The sequence below is a fragment of the Fukomys damarensis genome, unplaced genomic scaffold (genome assembly GCF_012274545.1).
Source record: "Fukomys damarensis isolate Sample0158 unplaced genomic scaffold, DMR_v1.0_HiC HiC_scaffold_17, whole genome shotgun sequence".
In the NCBI taxonomy this organism is placed as follows: Eukaryota; Metazoa; Chordata; class Mammalia; order Rodentia; family Bathyergidae; genus Fukomys; species Fukomys damarensis.
Window position 1 is genome coordinate 4,477,387 of NW_022900929.1, and position 14,782 is coordinate 4,492,168.

The 14,782-nt window shown below is 47.4% G+C and overlaps 1 protein-coding gene across 4 annotated transcripts in view; it reads left to right on the plus strand.

Moving 5' to 3' along the window:
• Nucleotides 1–14,782, plus strand: part of Sdk1 (sidekick cell adhesion molecule 1) — a 551,006-nt gene that overhangs the window by 524,180 nt on the left and 12,044 nt on the right. For all 4 annotated transcript variants that reach the window (XM_010642816.2, XM_033764800.1, XM_010642820.2 and 1 more), the window contains 2 exons: nucleotides 3,265–3,385; nucleotides 5,992–6,121. In XM_010642816.2, coding sequence (XP_010641118.1) covers nucleotides 3,265–3,385; nucleotides 5,992–6,121 — 251 coding nt within the window. The remainder of the gene's footprint in view (nucleotides 1–3,264; nucleotides 3,386–5,991; nucleotides 6,122–14,782) is intronic.

Here is a 14,782-nt window from a genome sequence, read left to right on the forward strand (position 1 = left end):
AAAAGTGCTTCCAGGGGTACTCCAAGCTCCACACAGATTGCAGTAAGAAAGCATCGTGCTAGACACATAAGATCAGGGCACTGTGCACATTTTATTATCCTCAGGGTGCTTTTTTTTAACAAAAATGTGTGTAATTACCAGTGAGGCCAGTTCTTTGTATAACCAGTAAATAACTGCGCTATACACCTGCATCCTGTTTTTAATTCCATGCAACATCCCCCAAAGCTGTAGCTGAGCCAAAGATTGTGGATGGGAGACTGAGGCAGGAGAATGTTAGAGTCTGGGCTGAGCAACTTTGTAACACTTTGTCTCGAAACAATAAGGGGCTGGGGTGGTAGTTCAGTGGTAGAGGGCCCCTGTATTGAAAAAACAAAAAGAATGTGGACAGTCCTCTGATAACACCATGCCGGTTGGACTGGAGTCTTCCTGAGCCTGGCTCTGTCACTAGGGGCTTCCCAGCTGTCCTTTCCAGAAAGGTGACCTTTCTACGGTGCTGTTAAAGAAAAGGCAGACCACCCAGGCTTGGGACAAGGAGCAAGACCAGGCATCCCCTCTCCAGGCCTTACTACCACTGTGCTGAAAGGGTTAATAAACTCAGGCCCCTAAAAAGCTTTGTCATCTGCCATTGGTAACATTCAGCAATTCATCCCTCAAAGAAAGGACTTATTTTTTTTTCTGTACAAATTCACTTCTAACAAGTGTTCGTAAATCAGATTTTATTCCTGTGGGGTTTGCAATATATGAATGGCATGTCATTTTATTGAGTTAATGCTATTACAGAATCCTATGTGTGGTGCATAGAAAATCTCCCTGCTTTTACTCTCCATCTGCAAAACAGACTTGAAAAGGCAGATCTGACCTGAAGCTTCTGATACCCAGCTTTACCCTGGAGTATTAATTTAACATCATAATTGAAGCCTGGCAGGGGGGTGGGGCTTGCCTCCCAGCGTGCCTACCTTCCTGCAAGAGATGAGAGATGTGTGGAGCTGAAACCTTTGCCAGGCCAGCACCACTCCCTTCCCCTTCCTGCTCAGGCTCCCCAAGCTGCTGTGCTGGGCCACGTTCCTTTCAATTCTGGGTTTGGCCTGCCCACTCCAATAGCCAAACCCCCACTGTAGGCAGATCCATCTCTTACTTGCTGCTGTGTCTGTCGGCTTTTTTGTTGTACACAAAAGCTTGGATGGACATGAGGAGCGTACAGGGTCCCCAGCAGAGTGTTAATAGAGTTCTAGGTAACAGGGCCTGACTTTAGGGGGTCCCAGCAGGTCTGCCACCTGCCCCCTGAGAGTCCAGAAACATGAGTGGTGATGAGGAAGAAAGGAAGTTACTATTCAATGTGGTCACACTCCGATGTAGTCTAACACTCCTATGTGCGGTAGAGCAGGAATCTGACCCAAAGTTTAAGGTGGCAAAGCAGCCAGACACAAAATGAAGACAGAGAGGCCATGAGTTTATCCTGTTTTCAGTTGCCCATTGGACATCTGCAGGCCTGAGTAAAGATCAGTGCTTGTTAGTGAAAGCAGCCTCTACCCCCTCTAGATGAGGATCCTCTCAGGGTTAACACAGACTTCCCATGCCCTGGTGTACTCTGGCATCCAGCAGGATGGCAGGGACCGTAACAGGCAAAGTTCATACCTCAGCGAGCACCCTGCCCCACGGGGGAAGGTAGAAGTCAGAAAGTAATAGGTGTGTGCATGCGCATGTGTGAATAAGTTCCCCAGATGAGTGAAAAGTATTAATGCAGAGTGAAGCAGGTGGGAAGTGCGAGAGGCGCTATGGGAACGTCAGGAAGGAGCGCTCTGTCCTGTAACACTTGGTATCAGTGGTCCATTTTCTGGTGTTAATCACACTGTACCTCAGACTGAGTATGTCACATATAAAGAAAAGGGGTTTGCTTTCCCTCGTCTTTCTGGTCTAAGGTCAAGGACCTCATCTGGTGTTGGTCTTCTTGCTGGCAGAGTCCCAAGGTGACACGTAAGTGATACGTGGAAGTATTCCAGGGAGCGCCAGGGAGGGGCACCTGGCAGACAGATGAGCCCGCTCAGCATGCAGCCACCTGTGTGAGGGGACAGTGAGAAAAGATGACATCCAGGAAGGAGGCAGAGGCGCAGAGCAGGCCAGGCTCCCACACCCACGCCAAGTGAGAATGCTGAACACTGGGAATGCTGTCACGTTTGGGGCTCTTACAGCCTTTTCCATTTCATGTGCTAATATGCTGTAGAACTTGTTCTGATACTTTTTTATAAATTTTGTTAAAGTGTGCATTTATGATGGCTAATTTAAAGATATAGGCAACCATCACTGTTCTTTGGGGGACATTTTTATCACCTTACTCAAAAGGAAACCACCCCTGTGCCCCTTTCTTTGGCTATCATACCCATATAAATCTACTTTTGACTTCCTGTCTTGCTACATGGTATTTTTTATTTTAAAATTTATTAAACATTTAACTTCCGTGACTTTTAATAAGTCTATGCATTCTAAGCACATTTTCATAAAATATTGGCAAGAATGCTGGTATTTTGACATCGGGCAGAACAGCTGCTGAAATGCTAATATTGTCAGTTCGTTCCAGCAATGCAGCCTGTGCACAGCTCTGCCCCCAGCTCAGCTCCCCCTGCCCCCTGGGCCGAAGCAGGACCCAAGCCGCAATAGGTTTTTCCATCTCACCAGCCCGACCCAAAGTGGACAGCTAGCAGTGCGAACCCCCAAGACCCTCAACTTTTGCCATTACTGTGTTCTGTGACTTTTAGACATTTGTTAACATGGACTGCGCAGTGACCTGGAAACAGTGTAGGGAAGGGTGTGGGTGGTGCTGATTCTGTCTCCCATGCCTGCCACACACTGCAGTCAAAATCATGCGGGTCCTTCCTGCCAATGAAACACACAGCTTTGCAGCCTTCCTCCAGCTGTGTGCACTATGAAGACAGGTATTTATTGTTATGAAGCAGATGTGTGCATTTCCTTACTTAATTATTAAACTTGCTGTGTCATTTCATAAAATAATACATTGAAACACAAAAGAGAAAGTTTTACTCGTTATATACAGTATTATATATTGTTACATATTACCATATATAGTACCTCTGTATTATGTGTGAGGACCAAGAGATAACCCTTTACTCAATACAGCCAGGCAAGCCAAAGGTTGGACCCTGCTGCCCCAGCAGGAATGCTGGAACTTTTGATGTTTGCAGATTGGCTCAGTGTTGCTACAGTGGGCACATTAGTGAAACTGTACTCACCGTCCCGGTTGGGCTTTAGGTAAGAGCATCTCCAACATGGAGGAGTCTGTGACCCTGGATAATGGAGGATTTGCTGCCCTGGAGCTCAACAGCCGCCACCTCAATGTCAAGAGCACCTTCCTGAAGAAGAATGGGACCAGGTAAGGACCTGAGGCTGGGAGAAGACTGTGGTGAGGCCAGGTAAGAAAGCCATAGCAGGGCTTTGCGGGGAGCCATAGCTGCCTGTCAGCCAGAGGTGGGTGCCAGCTGAGGACATGTCCCGCACTCCTGGGACCCACTGCATCCCACTGCAGTTCCACAGAAGCAAATGTCGCTCACCAACAGGCATGGTTCTGAGCCTGCCGGGCAGCAGGAGACCCAGGAAAGGCAGTAGCAGAGGGCCAGAGATGTAACAAGGGGTAGGACTTCAGGTGTGGGGCTTGAGAGCTGGAACACTAATGAGACCATCCTTCTATGTCACCTGGCGGGGCACCTGGGATTAGGGAACTTCTGGTTCATGTGGCTGTCACCCCAGACTGCAGCAAGCTTGATCATGTCCTAGAAGGAAAGGTTGTTGTTTTCAGCATTTCCTGCACTCTGAGTTTTCCCCTGTGACAGATGGCCTTTTCCTTCAGTAACCCTCTGCCAGCACCACCAGGTGACTGACCGAAGGTAGAGGAGGCTACTAATCCAGATCACTCTCCTTAGGGCAGGAAGTGGCAGTGTCTGAAAGATATTTCATTCCATTTGTCTACTGAGAGGCAGGTATTTCCTGTTATAGCATAGAAATGTGAAAAAGCAATCGCATAATTTCAAGTCCAAGAAGGACTTGTCACTGAGCATTTTAAAATATTACACATTCTGCAGCCTTGGCTGCAGATGTCTCCTGTGGCTCTTGGGAAGAGCGGCTGATTGCTTTGAAGCACTCAGCCTGAGGACAACTGTGAGTTAAGTCCATGCACTTCCTCTAGAAAAAAGGAAGCATCGTGGTGAAGTTGCAGTGTCTCGGCACACAGAGGGTCCCCTGAGGGGCCCCCATCAGGGAAAATAGCCATCTGTGTCAGTGGCAGGGAGTCTGTGTGGCCCAGGGGCACTGTCGTGGTGGTGGGTATGAGCTTTCCGGGAGAGGTGAGGCAGCCCTTCCAAGGTGGAGCCTGGACCACGGAGGCTGTAGTGTCCCAGCCACTATATGTGGGCAGCCTCATGGGCTTTGTAAGGAGCACAGGCTCCAAGACTCCTCTGTTAGGAAGTACTATGACCCCATCACATGCTGTGTGCATTCTTAGGGGGCCACCAGATTTGGGTGGTGGTGGACATGGACCCATGGGCCACCAGGCATCTCACCCTCAAGCATCTGTAAGAGGCCATCTCTGAGGCCCGAGGTCACACTTCCACATATGCAGCCCCATGTCCAGAGTCAGCTTCTGCCTTGTTCAGCCAGCTGGTGGAACACAGGGCATGGCTTCCTAACGGCCTAATGCAGCCAGAGGTTCTCAGCCTAGTAGCCCACAATGGCACCTTCCTGGGCAAACGGGACCCCTGGGCTTGGTTCCTCCCTCAGGGTCAACTGGCTTCAGTGAAGGTCCTGGACTTCCTGGAGGGCACACAGACAAAGCAAAGCCTAGTCAGAGAGGAAGTTCTGCCCTTCTGGGGGTTTTTACATAAACCATCACATTTTAGGGCCTAGGCCCTACTGAATATGACAGAAGGGAGAGTCCTGTGCTGAGCGGGGTCTGCACACCTGTAGGGCTCCAAGGAGGGAAGGCCACAGGGGTCAGGTCCTCCAGCACAGTGTCCAAGGTGCCTTTAGAATGTGGCATGCTTGTTCCCATCTCTGTTTATGCTAAAGTGCCCACTTCTTTAAGGAAGGCACCATTTTAGCTCCTCAACTAAAAAGGTTTACCCAAATGATTAGGTGACAAAGGGAATCTGCCCCAAAATGAAATATCTCAGAGGTCGAGAAGAAGGAGGCCTGTGGACCTCCCCTGAGCCTTTCCTGGAGAAACAGGCCCGGCCAACCCCCAGGGAGGCAGTGGCTGTCTCCTATCTTCCCCCAAGTCTTTGCCCAGGGCCTGATGTCTTGACCTGTGACTTCTCGGGGCTCAGATAACCAAGAGTGACTTTCCCATGGGGATATGAAAGGCCACCCCATCTACAGCCACTGTCCAGCTCTCTGCTGGGTCCTCTCAGCATGAGGGTCCCAGACATAATCCCAGTCCCCTAAGGATGCCAGCAGCACCACCTACCTTGAGAGAATAATAAGTGCTCCAGCCTGCCCTATTTAAAGATGCATTGGGTCTATGCTCAGATTTCGTCCCCAAGTTGCAGTTTCTCTACCTGAAAAACAGAAGCTGGGCCTTCAGGCAGCTGCAAGATGATCATCCCCAAGATGTCTGTTTCTATTGCTGTGTGACAAGTGACCACACACGTAGCAGCTAATGCCAACACACAGTTACTCCCTTGTGGTATCGTGAGCGGGAGTGTGGGCCCCTGCCAGCTCTCCTTGGTGGTGAGCCAGCGTTGCCAGGACCTTGTTCTCACGGGTGGCTCCGCTCAGCTAGATATGTGTCCTCTCCATGCTCCCTAGGTTTCCTTGTGGCCAGTGACTCAGACTCCCAACCGGGGGGCTACCATCTGGTCTCTAGGGGGCCAGTGCTCAGAATGCTCTGCTCTGGATAAAGTGGTGGCAAGGGCATGGCCTTTTCACATTCTGTCTGGACCCAGGCCAAGTGGCAGGGGTGACCTATGCCATCTATCCTCACCCTAGGTCCCCACCCCGGCCAAGCCCCGGTGGTCTGCGATACTCCGATGAGGACATCTGCAACAAGTACAATGGTGCTGTGCTCACCGAGAGCATGAGCCTCAAGGAGAAATCAGAGGGCGCGTCAGAATCTGAGGTCAGTGTGCACCTACCTCCCCCACCTTCATAATGAGCCTTCGGCAAAACATCTTGTCTCATTTGATCTCATAGCCCCCCAAGGAGCAGGCAAACCTGGTGACAAAGACCCCACTTTACAGATGAAGAAAGCATAAGAGCCAGAGGTCAGACCCACAGTTCATCTTGGGCCCATCACTTCTTCCCACACAGGCCTAGCAGAACAGAGACACCAAGCCAGTTCACGAAGTACCAGTCCACTGCTGAAACCCCCAGGGGCTCGGGTAGGGCAGGACAAGGCAAGCCCTTCCTGCCAGCAACGGGCACCCTGCAGCACAGACTTTGATGTTGACTGAGCACCTACGAGGGCAAGGCTGGGGCCCAGCAAGGTAGCAACCACGCCAGTGCATGTCTGGCTGACAGCCCATTCCCCTCTGTCTTCTCTCAGAGGTGCACCTGGCATTGGCTGCAGACTGCCCTGCTGCAGATCTCGGTGGTCCCTAGATGGGCCCTGGAGCAGCTCGGGCAGTGAGCCCACAGCATTGGTAGCGGGTGGAGCCCCTGCCTTGGCCTTAGTCTTCCCGCCCCTTCCAGGAGCCTCCTGCCCTTGCTTGCTTTTGTGGAAGAGGTGTTTTACACACAGCAGTTCCAGGTCAGCAACAGGGTGGTGACATGTCCCTCTCCTCTCTGAGCAGTGGCCCAGAGACACAGCAGCCCTCTGGGAGTGTCGCTCTACCACGTCTCAGGGCCTGCTCATCTCAGGCCTGGTCCGAGTCTTTCCTGCTAGGGCACATCTGGTGCTGCACCAGGGGCCATGCGAGCCCTGAGGGGCTCAGTGCACCCTGAAAGAATGCCCTGTCTCAGTAGCTTACTTTACCAGCCTAAAGAGCTGCAGAAAAGCTGTCCACACCTTAGTTCAGAGTGTTTTATTTCAGATATGCCACACCCTAAGAGGGATGAAAATCACCAAGCCATTTGCCATACGCACAGGCCTGCACCACCTCCCAGTGCTAGTACTCTAAATCAATGTTTAATCTAAAATAAGTCTCACCTTCATTTTGACCTGAATTTAGGCCTTACTGAGCCCCGAGGCTCAATAGCACAGCTACTTTTCAATTGTGGTTTATAGATGAGCCCCAGGGAGAGCATGCAGGTGGGAGTGGCAGGGCCAGTTGGGCTCCCTCTGCATGTCCTGTTTTCTGAGGAGGCTGGTTATTCCTAGTCTCATCATCCTGGCTCGGCAAAAAAAAAAAGCACGTGGTGATACAGGTCTCTTGAAAGGAAAGAGCTCCCTTGTCATAGCTGCTTGTACCAAAAGCAGCATGTGCAGAAGCAGGCAGCCTTCAGACAGGACGTCCGTCTCCACTCAGAGTGATGCACCTCATGGGCACTGCCCGTGTCTGTGCCAACTCCTAGCCTGCTGCTCTCTGGAGTGGGCACAGTGTGTGAGATTGATGGCTACTGTGCCTAAGCTCTGTGTGCACGAGGCAGGTGTTGCCCAGGGGGTTAGAGCACCAACCAGACCGGGCTCCATTTCATGCCCCAGTGCTCAGATCAGCCCAAAAGATGAGTGTCCTCATGGCCAGGGGCTACACATCCAGCAGGAAGGAAGCAGAACTGGGGCCCATGCAGGTCCTTGAGACCCCACAACTTGGCTGATCCTCTCCCATCTTCCACTGTACCCCCTCCAGCCACATGCTAGCCAGTGGCTACTGTGTCCCAGAGTGACCACAATTAAATTCACAAATTCTGAACTGATTGCTCACAAAAGTATTTTTAAAATGGACTAATGGGAAGCATTTGGTCTACTTCTCCACTCAGATGTGTGGAATATGTTGAGACTCAAATATAGCTGACTTTAAAATTTTTTATTAGTTTATGTTTGCAATCCATAGTGGATATATATATATATATATATATCATCATGGGTTTTTCTTATATATACACATCACATTTGATTTTTATGATGGATTACTAAATGCACACAGGCACTGAGCTAAGCAAACCCATGCATTCACACATAGACTTGCATACAAACATACTCTTACGTACCTAAATATAAGCGCGCGCACACACACACACAGAGGTGGGAGGAGGGGTGAGCTTGTGAGAGGAGAGGGAAAGAAAAGGAGGGAGAGCAGGCAGAGGAAGAAGGAGGGGCACAGAACCCATGCTACATTAAATTCTACAAGGAGATGGTTATGTCCTTATACAACAGAGGAGAAATACAAGGCTAAAAGAGGCTCTTAATACTTTCCCAAGCACTTGCTGATGAGCTCGGCTGAACATCCAGCTCCAGGTTCCATCATTTCCCCCAGATCTGCCCCTCAGAGCTGAGCTGCTGTGGTACAGCCGTGTGACCGAGAAACCAGGGCCTTGATCCAGGCTGCCTGCTCCCAAGGGAAGCCCTATGCTAAAGGAAAGGGCTCCTTTATCTCCCCACAGAGGTGCCTTGTGGTTTTCAGGAGCAGGGTCTGTTAAGTCTAATTAATTTGCCATGTAAAGGTCTTCTGTATTTTCTATCTTCTGCCATCTATTAATGTATTGAACTTCTGCCACCTGTTAATGTATTAATGTGTTGGTGAATTGTGTATTGTTCTCTTTAATTGTTAGCTTTAATTTCATGTATTTTGGGGCTCTATGGTTAGATTCATATGTGCTTATATGTTGTTATATCATCTCCAAATCTCTTTTATCCCTACAGCATGCACCTCTTTGCCTCCAGTAACATTTTTGTTTTAAGCACTTTATCTACTATTGGTGTAGCTCCTCCAGTTCTCTTACGGTTACTGTCCACATGGTATGTTATTTCCATCCTTTTGCTTTCAATCTCTGTGTGCCTTTGGATCCAAAATATGTCTTGTTAGGCAGCATACAGTTGTATCGTGCTATTTTAATTATTCTGCTCATCTCTGCCCTTTGACTGGCTTATTTAATCCATTCACATTTAAAGTAACAGTTGCTTAGGTAAAATTTACATCTTCCCTTTTGATATCTGCCTTCTGTACATCTCATATGTTTATTCTCCAATTTTTTTGCTACTTTTTTACAAATGGGTAATTCTATTGTACCCCTTCAATTCCCTCACTTTTGCTTTCACTATGTTTTCAGTTATTTTTTAACAGCTTGTTCTATATCAGTATCTGCTTCAGATTTATCGCAAATGTCAATGACATAGAGAAACTTGTCATATTATATAATTTTATATCCATACATATAACTGCAGAATACATGTTCATAATTATTGCCCTATATTATTATATGTCTCATAAAGAAACTGAGCGAAGAAAGGAGAACAAGTGTGTATTTAGACAGTTTGTCATTTTGACCTTGTTTGCTATTTCTGGTCCCCTTCATTTCCTTGTGTGAATTCAAGTCATCAGCAGGTGACATTTCCTTACTCCACAGCCTCCTTTGTGCCATATTGTTAAATATGTTACATTTCTATAAGTTACAAGCCCAACAGCACAATTCTATAAATATTTTTATGCACCACTGCTTATTAAATAAGAAAGAAGAGGAAATGTGTAATTATACTGTCTTTTATAATTAACCACATAATTACCTTTATTTGTGCTTTTTAAATTTTGTCTGTGTTTGAATGACTGTCCGATGTCAGACTTTCAACCTGACAGTCTTCCTGTGGTATTACTCTTATGTCAGGTTTGCTAGCAATGAATTTTTCTCAGTTGTCATCTGTTTGATGTTTTTATTTCGCCTTCATTTTTGAAAGTAGCTTTGCTGGATATAAGGTTCTCAGCTAGCAGTTTTCTTGCAGAACTTTGAACATATTGCTTTTGCCTTCTCTCCTCTTTATTTTCTGACTAGAAGTCAGTTAATATTATTTGTGTTCCCTTATGTATGAGTTCTCTTCCTTCTCCTGGTTTCAAGAGTTTCTTTTTGTCTTTGGTTTTCAAAAATGTGACTGTGATCAACCTGGGCATGGATCTCTTTGTTATTTATCTTGCTTGAAATTTACTGAGCTGGGTGTGTGTATAAATAAATACTCATCAAATTTGGGAAATTTTATTTTTTTTCCTCATTGAGTTCATTGGTACATTTTAGGGATACAGTAGAGTTACATTCATTACTGGGATCTTGTACCTTTACGTGACAGGTCCTGGTTCTCATTTTTTCCCCTTGTCCCTGCCCTCCCTTCACCACCTCCTCCCCTCCACCTTTACAAACACTTCATTTCCATTTTTTCATTTTCTCATATTTTTTACTTTTCAAATTTGGGAAATTTTAAATCACTGCTCCTTTGGAACGTCCTTCTTTCTCTTTCTCCTCTTGTTCTGTGCTCTCATTACATTGATACACTTGGCACTGTCTCACATTTGAAACTGACTCTCTTCCTTTCTTTTCATTCTTTTTTTTCCCACAGATTACATAGTCTCTACTAAGCTCTTCCAGTACAGCTTCTTTCACTGACAGCTAAAATCTCCTGTTGAGCCCCTGGTGAATTTTAATCTCAGTTATTATATTTTTTCAACTCCAGAGTTCCCAGTTGGTGCTTTTTTATAATTTCTAACTCTTCACTGATATTCACTACTGGTTTCAATCCTGTCAACGCACCTTTCGTTCTTGAAGCACAGTTTTCTTTTGTTCTTTGAACAGCACTATAACAGTTGCTTGTAGAGTCTTTATCTAGCTAACCTGATACTCAGGTCCCTCACCAGCTGCCTACACTTCTCCCCGAGTTTGCATTATCTTCCTGGGTTTTCTTGAAAATAGATCATTATGGATAAGGTCTTGTGGTGACCCTGAACACTGGTATCTGCCCCTCTGTGGTCTGATACTGCTGCTTGCTTCTCTGTTTATTTAGTGTTGTGGCTTTACATGTTCAGTGAGGACTGTTTCCTCTCAATGTGTACCCTCTGAAGGCTCTTCTCGGAGGCAGCTGTTGCCGTTTGTGTGCTCCCTGGCTACTCGAGATAACATACATTTACTCAGGCTCTTTTTACTTTCTGTCCTCACCTGCCCATTACATCTCTGGAGAGCCCACTACTATGGTATCACACCCAAGAAAATGCCCTCCACAGCTATCTGGCTCTACTGCTTTGACAACACTCTGGGTGTCTTAGTCACTTTCTCGTCGCTGGGACAAAGTTTCCAACATCCACAACTTAAAGGAGAAAAGGTGTATTTGGCTTATGGTTTCAGAGGAGTCAGTCCATGATCACCTGATTTCAAGGCAGAAATGGTACAGTGGATGGATGTAACAGAGGGAAGCTATTCACCTGGCAGCTGGGAAACAGATAAGGGAGGAGGGAAGAGCCAAGAACAAGAGTACACCCTGACCCACCTCCTAACAGCACATTCAGCTATGATCTCATCACTGTGTGCGTCCTCTGATGAGTATGACACCATCTTCATCCAGTTACCTTCCCAAAGCCCCTCCTCTGAACACATTTTTGGGGGATATTTTAGATCTAGCTGTAACACTAGGGCATAAATTTTTCCATGCTCTGATCCAAGTACAGTGATGACCAGCCCTTTCGTAGTTCCCAGATGCTGGCAAGCTTTGAAGCTGGCTCTGACCCTGAGAGGCCCTTAGATTCTGCTATCTCTTCCCTGGGATCTCTCTGCTACACCTCTAGCTGGTTTACTGCTTCACTGGTTGCTATGGAAGAAGCTCCAGCTTCTTAATGTCCACTGTTTTCAGCAATGCCCTTCAACATGCTGTGTTCCAAGGCAAGTCCTCTCCTTAGGCAGAGACAGGAGGCTTTTGTTCTTATGAACCATCTCTCCCCCTGTTGGCTCTTTGTGTCACTGCACCCAAGCTGGGGGCGGGGACAGTGACTTCTGATCCCACAGCGACACATGTGGGCTCGGGGTTGAGATGGTCACCCACCTTCTGGACTGCTGCTCCTAATGAACTGTTCCCCTGCAGGCGAGCTAGAGAGGGGCCACAGGGCCAGTGCTCTTGGCCTGCCACACCTGGATGGATTCTCATGCCTGCGAAAGAAGGCTGGAGCAGGGAACCCAGTTCTCCTGGCACAGGGCCCCTGCAACAGGGAGCTGGCTGGGCAGGGAGAATTAAACTAAGGCCCTGTCTTCCTGGCCACAGACTCCTGGAGTAGAGTTTCTGCCCCACTGAGCTGGTGAGGGAGGGGAATCACACTCATCTCATGGCCAGAGTTAGCTATTCTTAGTCAGATATAGATCTTTTTTTTTCTCATTGATCTTATTGGTACATTTTAGGTATACAACACAGTTACCTTCATCATTGGGATCTTGTACCTCTACATGACAGGTCTTGGTTCTCATTTTTTCCCCTTGTCCCTGCCCTCCCTTCAACCCCTCCTCCCCTCCCAATTTACAAACATTTTATTTCCATTTTTTTCATTTTCTCCTATTTTTTTTCTTTCCCTGATTATCTTTCCCCTACCCTTCCACTTTCCCTACACCTTTAGCCCTTTTCTTCCTATTTCACATTGTTAATAGATCTTCTTATATAAATCTTTCTCCATTTGCTATCTGCCTGTAGCACCATTTCTAAATACTTTACTTGGTTGTTTATAAAATAATTTTTGCCACTCAGGAGTCATCATTCGCCGGGGGAGAAGGTCCTCTGAGCCCTGCCCGCCGCCATTCTGAAAGTATCTCTTGCCTTTGTCAATAATAATTTACAGGGGCATTGGGAAAAACATAGGGTAAATTCTGATGTTTATTTTCCTAACTCTACACTTACAGAAACAGAGGCAACTTACAGAACAGAGAGAAAAGCCCTTAGGGAAGGGAGCAGGCGCCACAGGGAACAGACACAGGGTTGCTTGCCATTAGATTGAACCCGAAAGCCATATCCTCATCTAAAACCAGGCCTCACACAGGCCTGAGATGTAGGGTTAAGATGTTTATCCTCCCTGCAGGAGGTAACATAAAGATTTAAGCACAGGCTGGACAGAGTAGCACATGCCTATAGTCCTAGCATCCTGGGAAGCTGAGGTAAGAGGATCACAACTTCCAGGCCAGCCAGGGCAACTTAGTGACTTCACCACCCTGTCTCAAAATAAAAAATAAAAAGAACTGTGGATGTGGCTTCACACAGAGGCCCTGGGTTTAATCCCTAGTACCAAAAAAAACACATCAAAACACAAGAAGGCAGGTAGTGGGGCTAAAGTAATGGACACGCTTTGCCCTGGGCTCCAGTTCGCAGCTTAATACAGTGTGTGTGCAGGTTCAGACCACGGGAGGGTGAGTCTCCAGGCTCGTTCTCTTCTCCAGAGCCCAGAGGGTGAAGCGTCAGAAACCCACATGCGTCTCTACTAGAAGAGTTCTTATAAAAGGCTCATGTTCTCCCTGAGAAAACAGTGGTGCTGTGCTTTTCCCCCAGGGCATTTTTTACCATTTCTAGAAATATTACCAAGGCAAAAATTCTGCACACCAGCCCACCACACCAGCCTGCCTGATCAGAGCTGCTGAACGTTGTGCCACAGTGTCATGTGGCCAAGGCCATGGGCTCACACTGTCCCTCCTGTTAAAAATAAGAGGTTGTCACTGTTCCCTCTCATGGCTGCTATGAGTCTTCTCGGGGCTGATGTTCTAATCGCATGTTAAAAATGGCTTTTGAGGGCCGGGGATTTAGCTCAGTGGTGCCGCGGCCTGCCTTGCAAACACAAGGTCCTGAGTTCCATCTCCAGTACCAAAAAAAAAGCTTTTGAAATCCAAAGAAGTGCTTTTCAGAATCCCTCCAGCTCCAACCAATTTAGACCACCTGCCCCACCCCAAACCTAATTTACTCCCTAATGACGCTCCCGTCTTTCATCTGCCACAGACCCCATGTGCTGAGATGGTCTCTTGTAGTTGGTGGTCCAGCATGGGCACCTTTGGGAACTCGCAGTCTGATGCCACATCTAATCACATTCCTCCCTTCCATGGTTTCCTGGGAAACCAGTGCACACCACAACTTCACAGCATGGAGGAAACTTAACAAAAAGACCCTGGAGTATTTCCTTTTTGTCAATAATTCTCACTCACTATAACACATCCCCATTAAAAAATGTCATATAAATGATAAAGAGCTGGTGGCAGAGGGACGGTGTTTTAATGCCATCCTTCACCAGGAACCAGTACAAGGTCTGCCAGGACCCAGATGCATGACTTTCAGCTCCATCTCTGGTGACATCTGTCATACAACCCTGGGTACTTTCTTACTCTTCCTGCCCAAATGAAAAGCAAGAAATGAAAGAAGCCTCAGTCTCCTGTGTGACCTTTTTTCTACACAATGGTTTTGCTCTCTGGTTGGCTTTTGGAGCTAGTTGGTCAGGTCATGGATGGGGTTCTGTAGGCTCCCACTTCCCACTGTGCCTCTATACTGAAAATCCTGCCTTCTTAGATACACAGGGATGACTCCCAGGCGAGGCGCTGATTGGTTCAGCACAAGTCACATGTTCTATGAACCACCCCTATGAGGGGTGAGCCATTCAGTCCATGGGGCAGAGGCATGGCTTCCTTCACCAGATACCAGCACTAGGACATCACTGTGTGCCAGGCAAGCCCCACCAACTTGTGCCTCCCGCCAGGACCCTCCCTGGCACCCACATTTGTCACAGCCTCCTTTCTGGATACTATAGCATGTTTAGACATTTGGCTGATGAAATACATAGTGATGTGCCTAAGGAGTCTTGAATAAAGTGGCATTTTATTAATTACATACATACGTGTGTGGATGCAGGACATA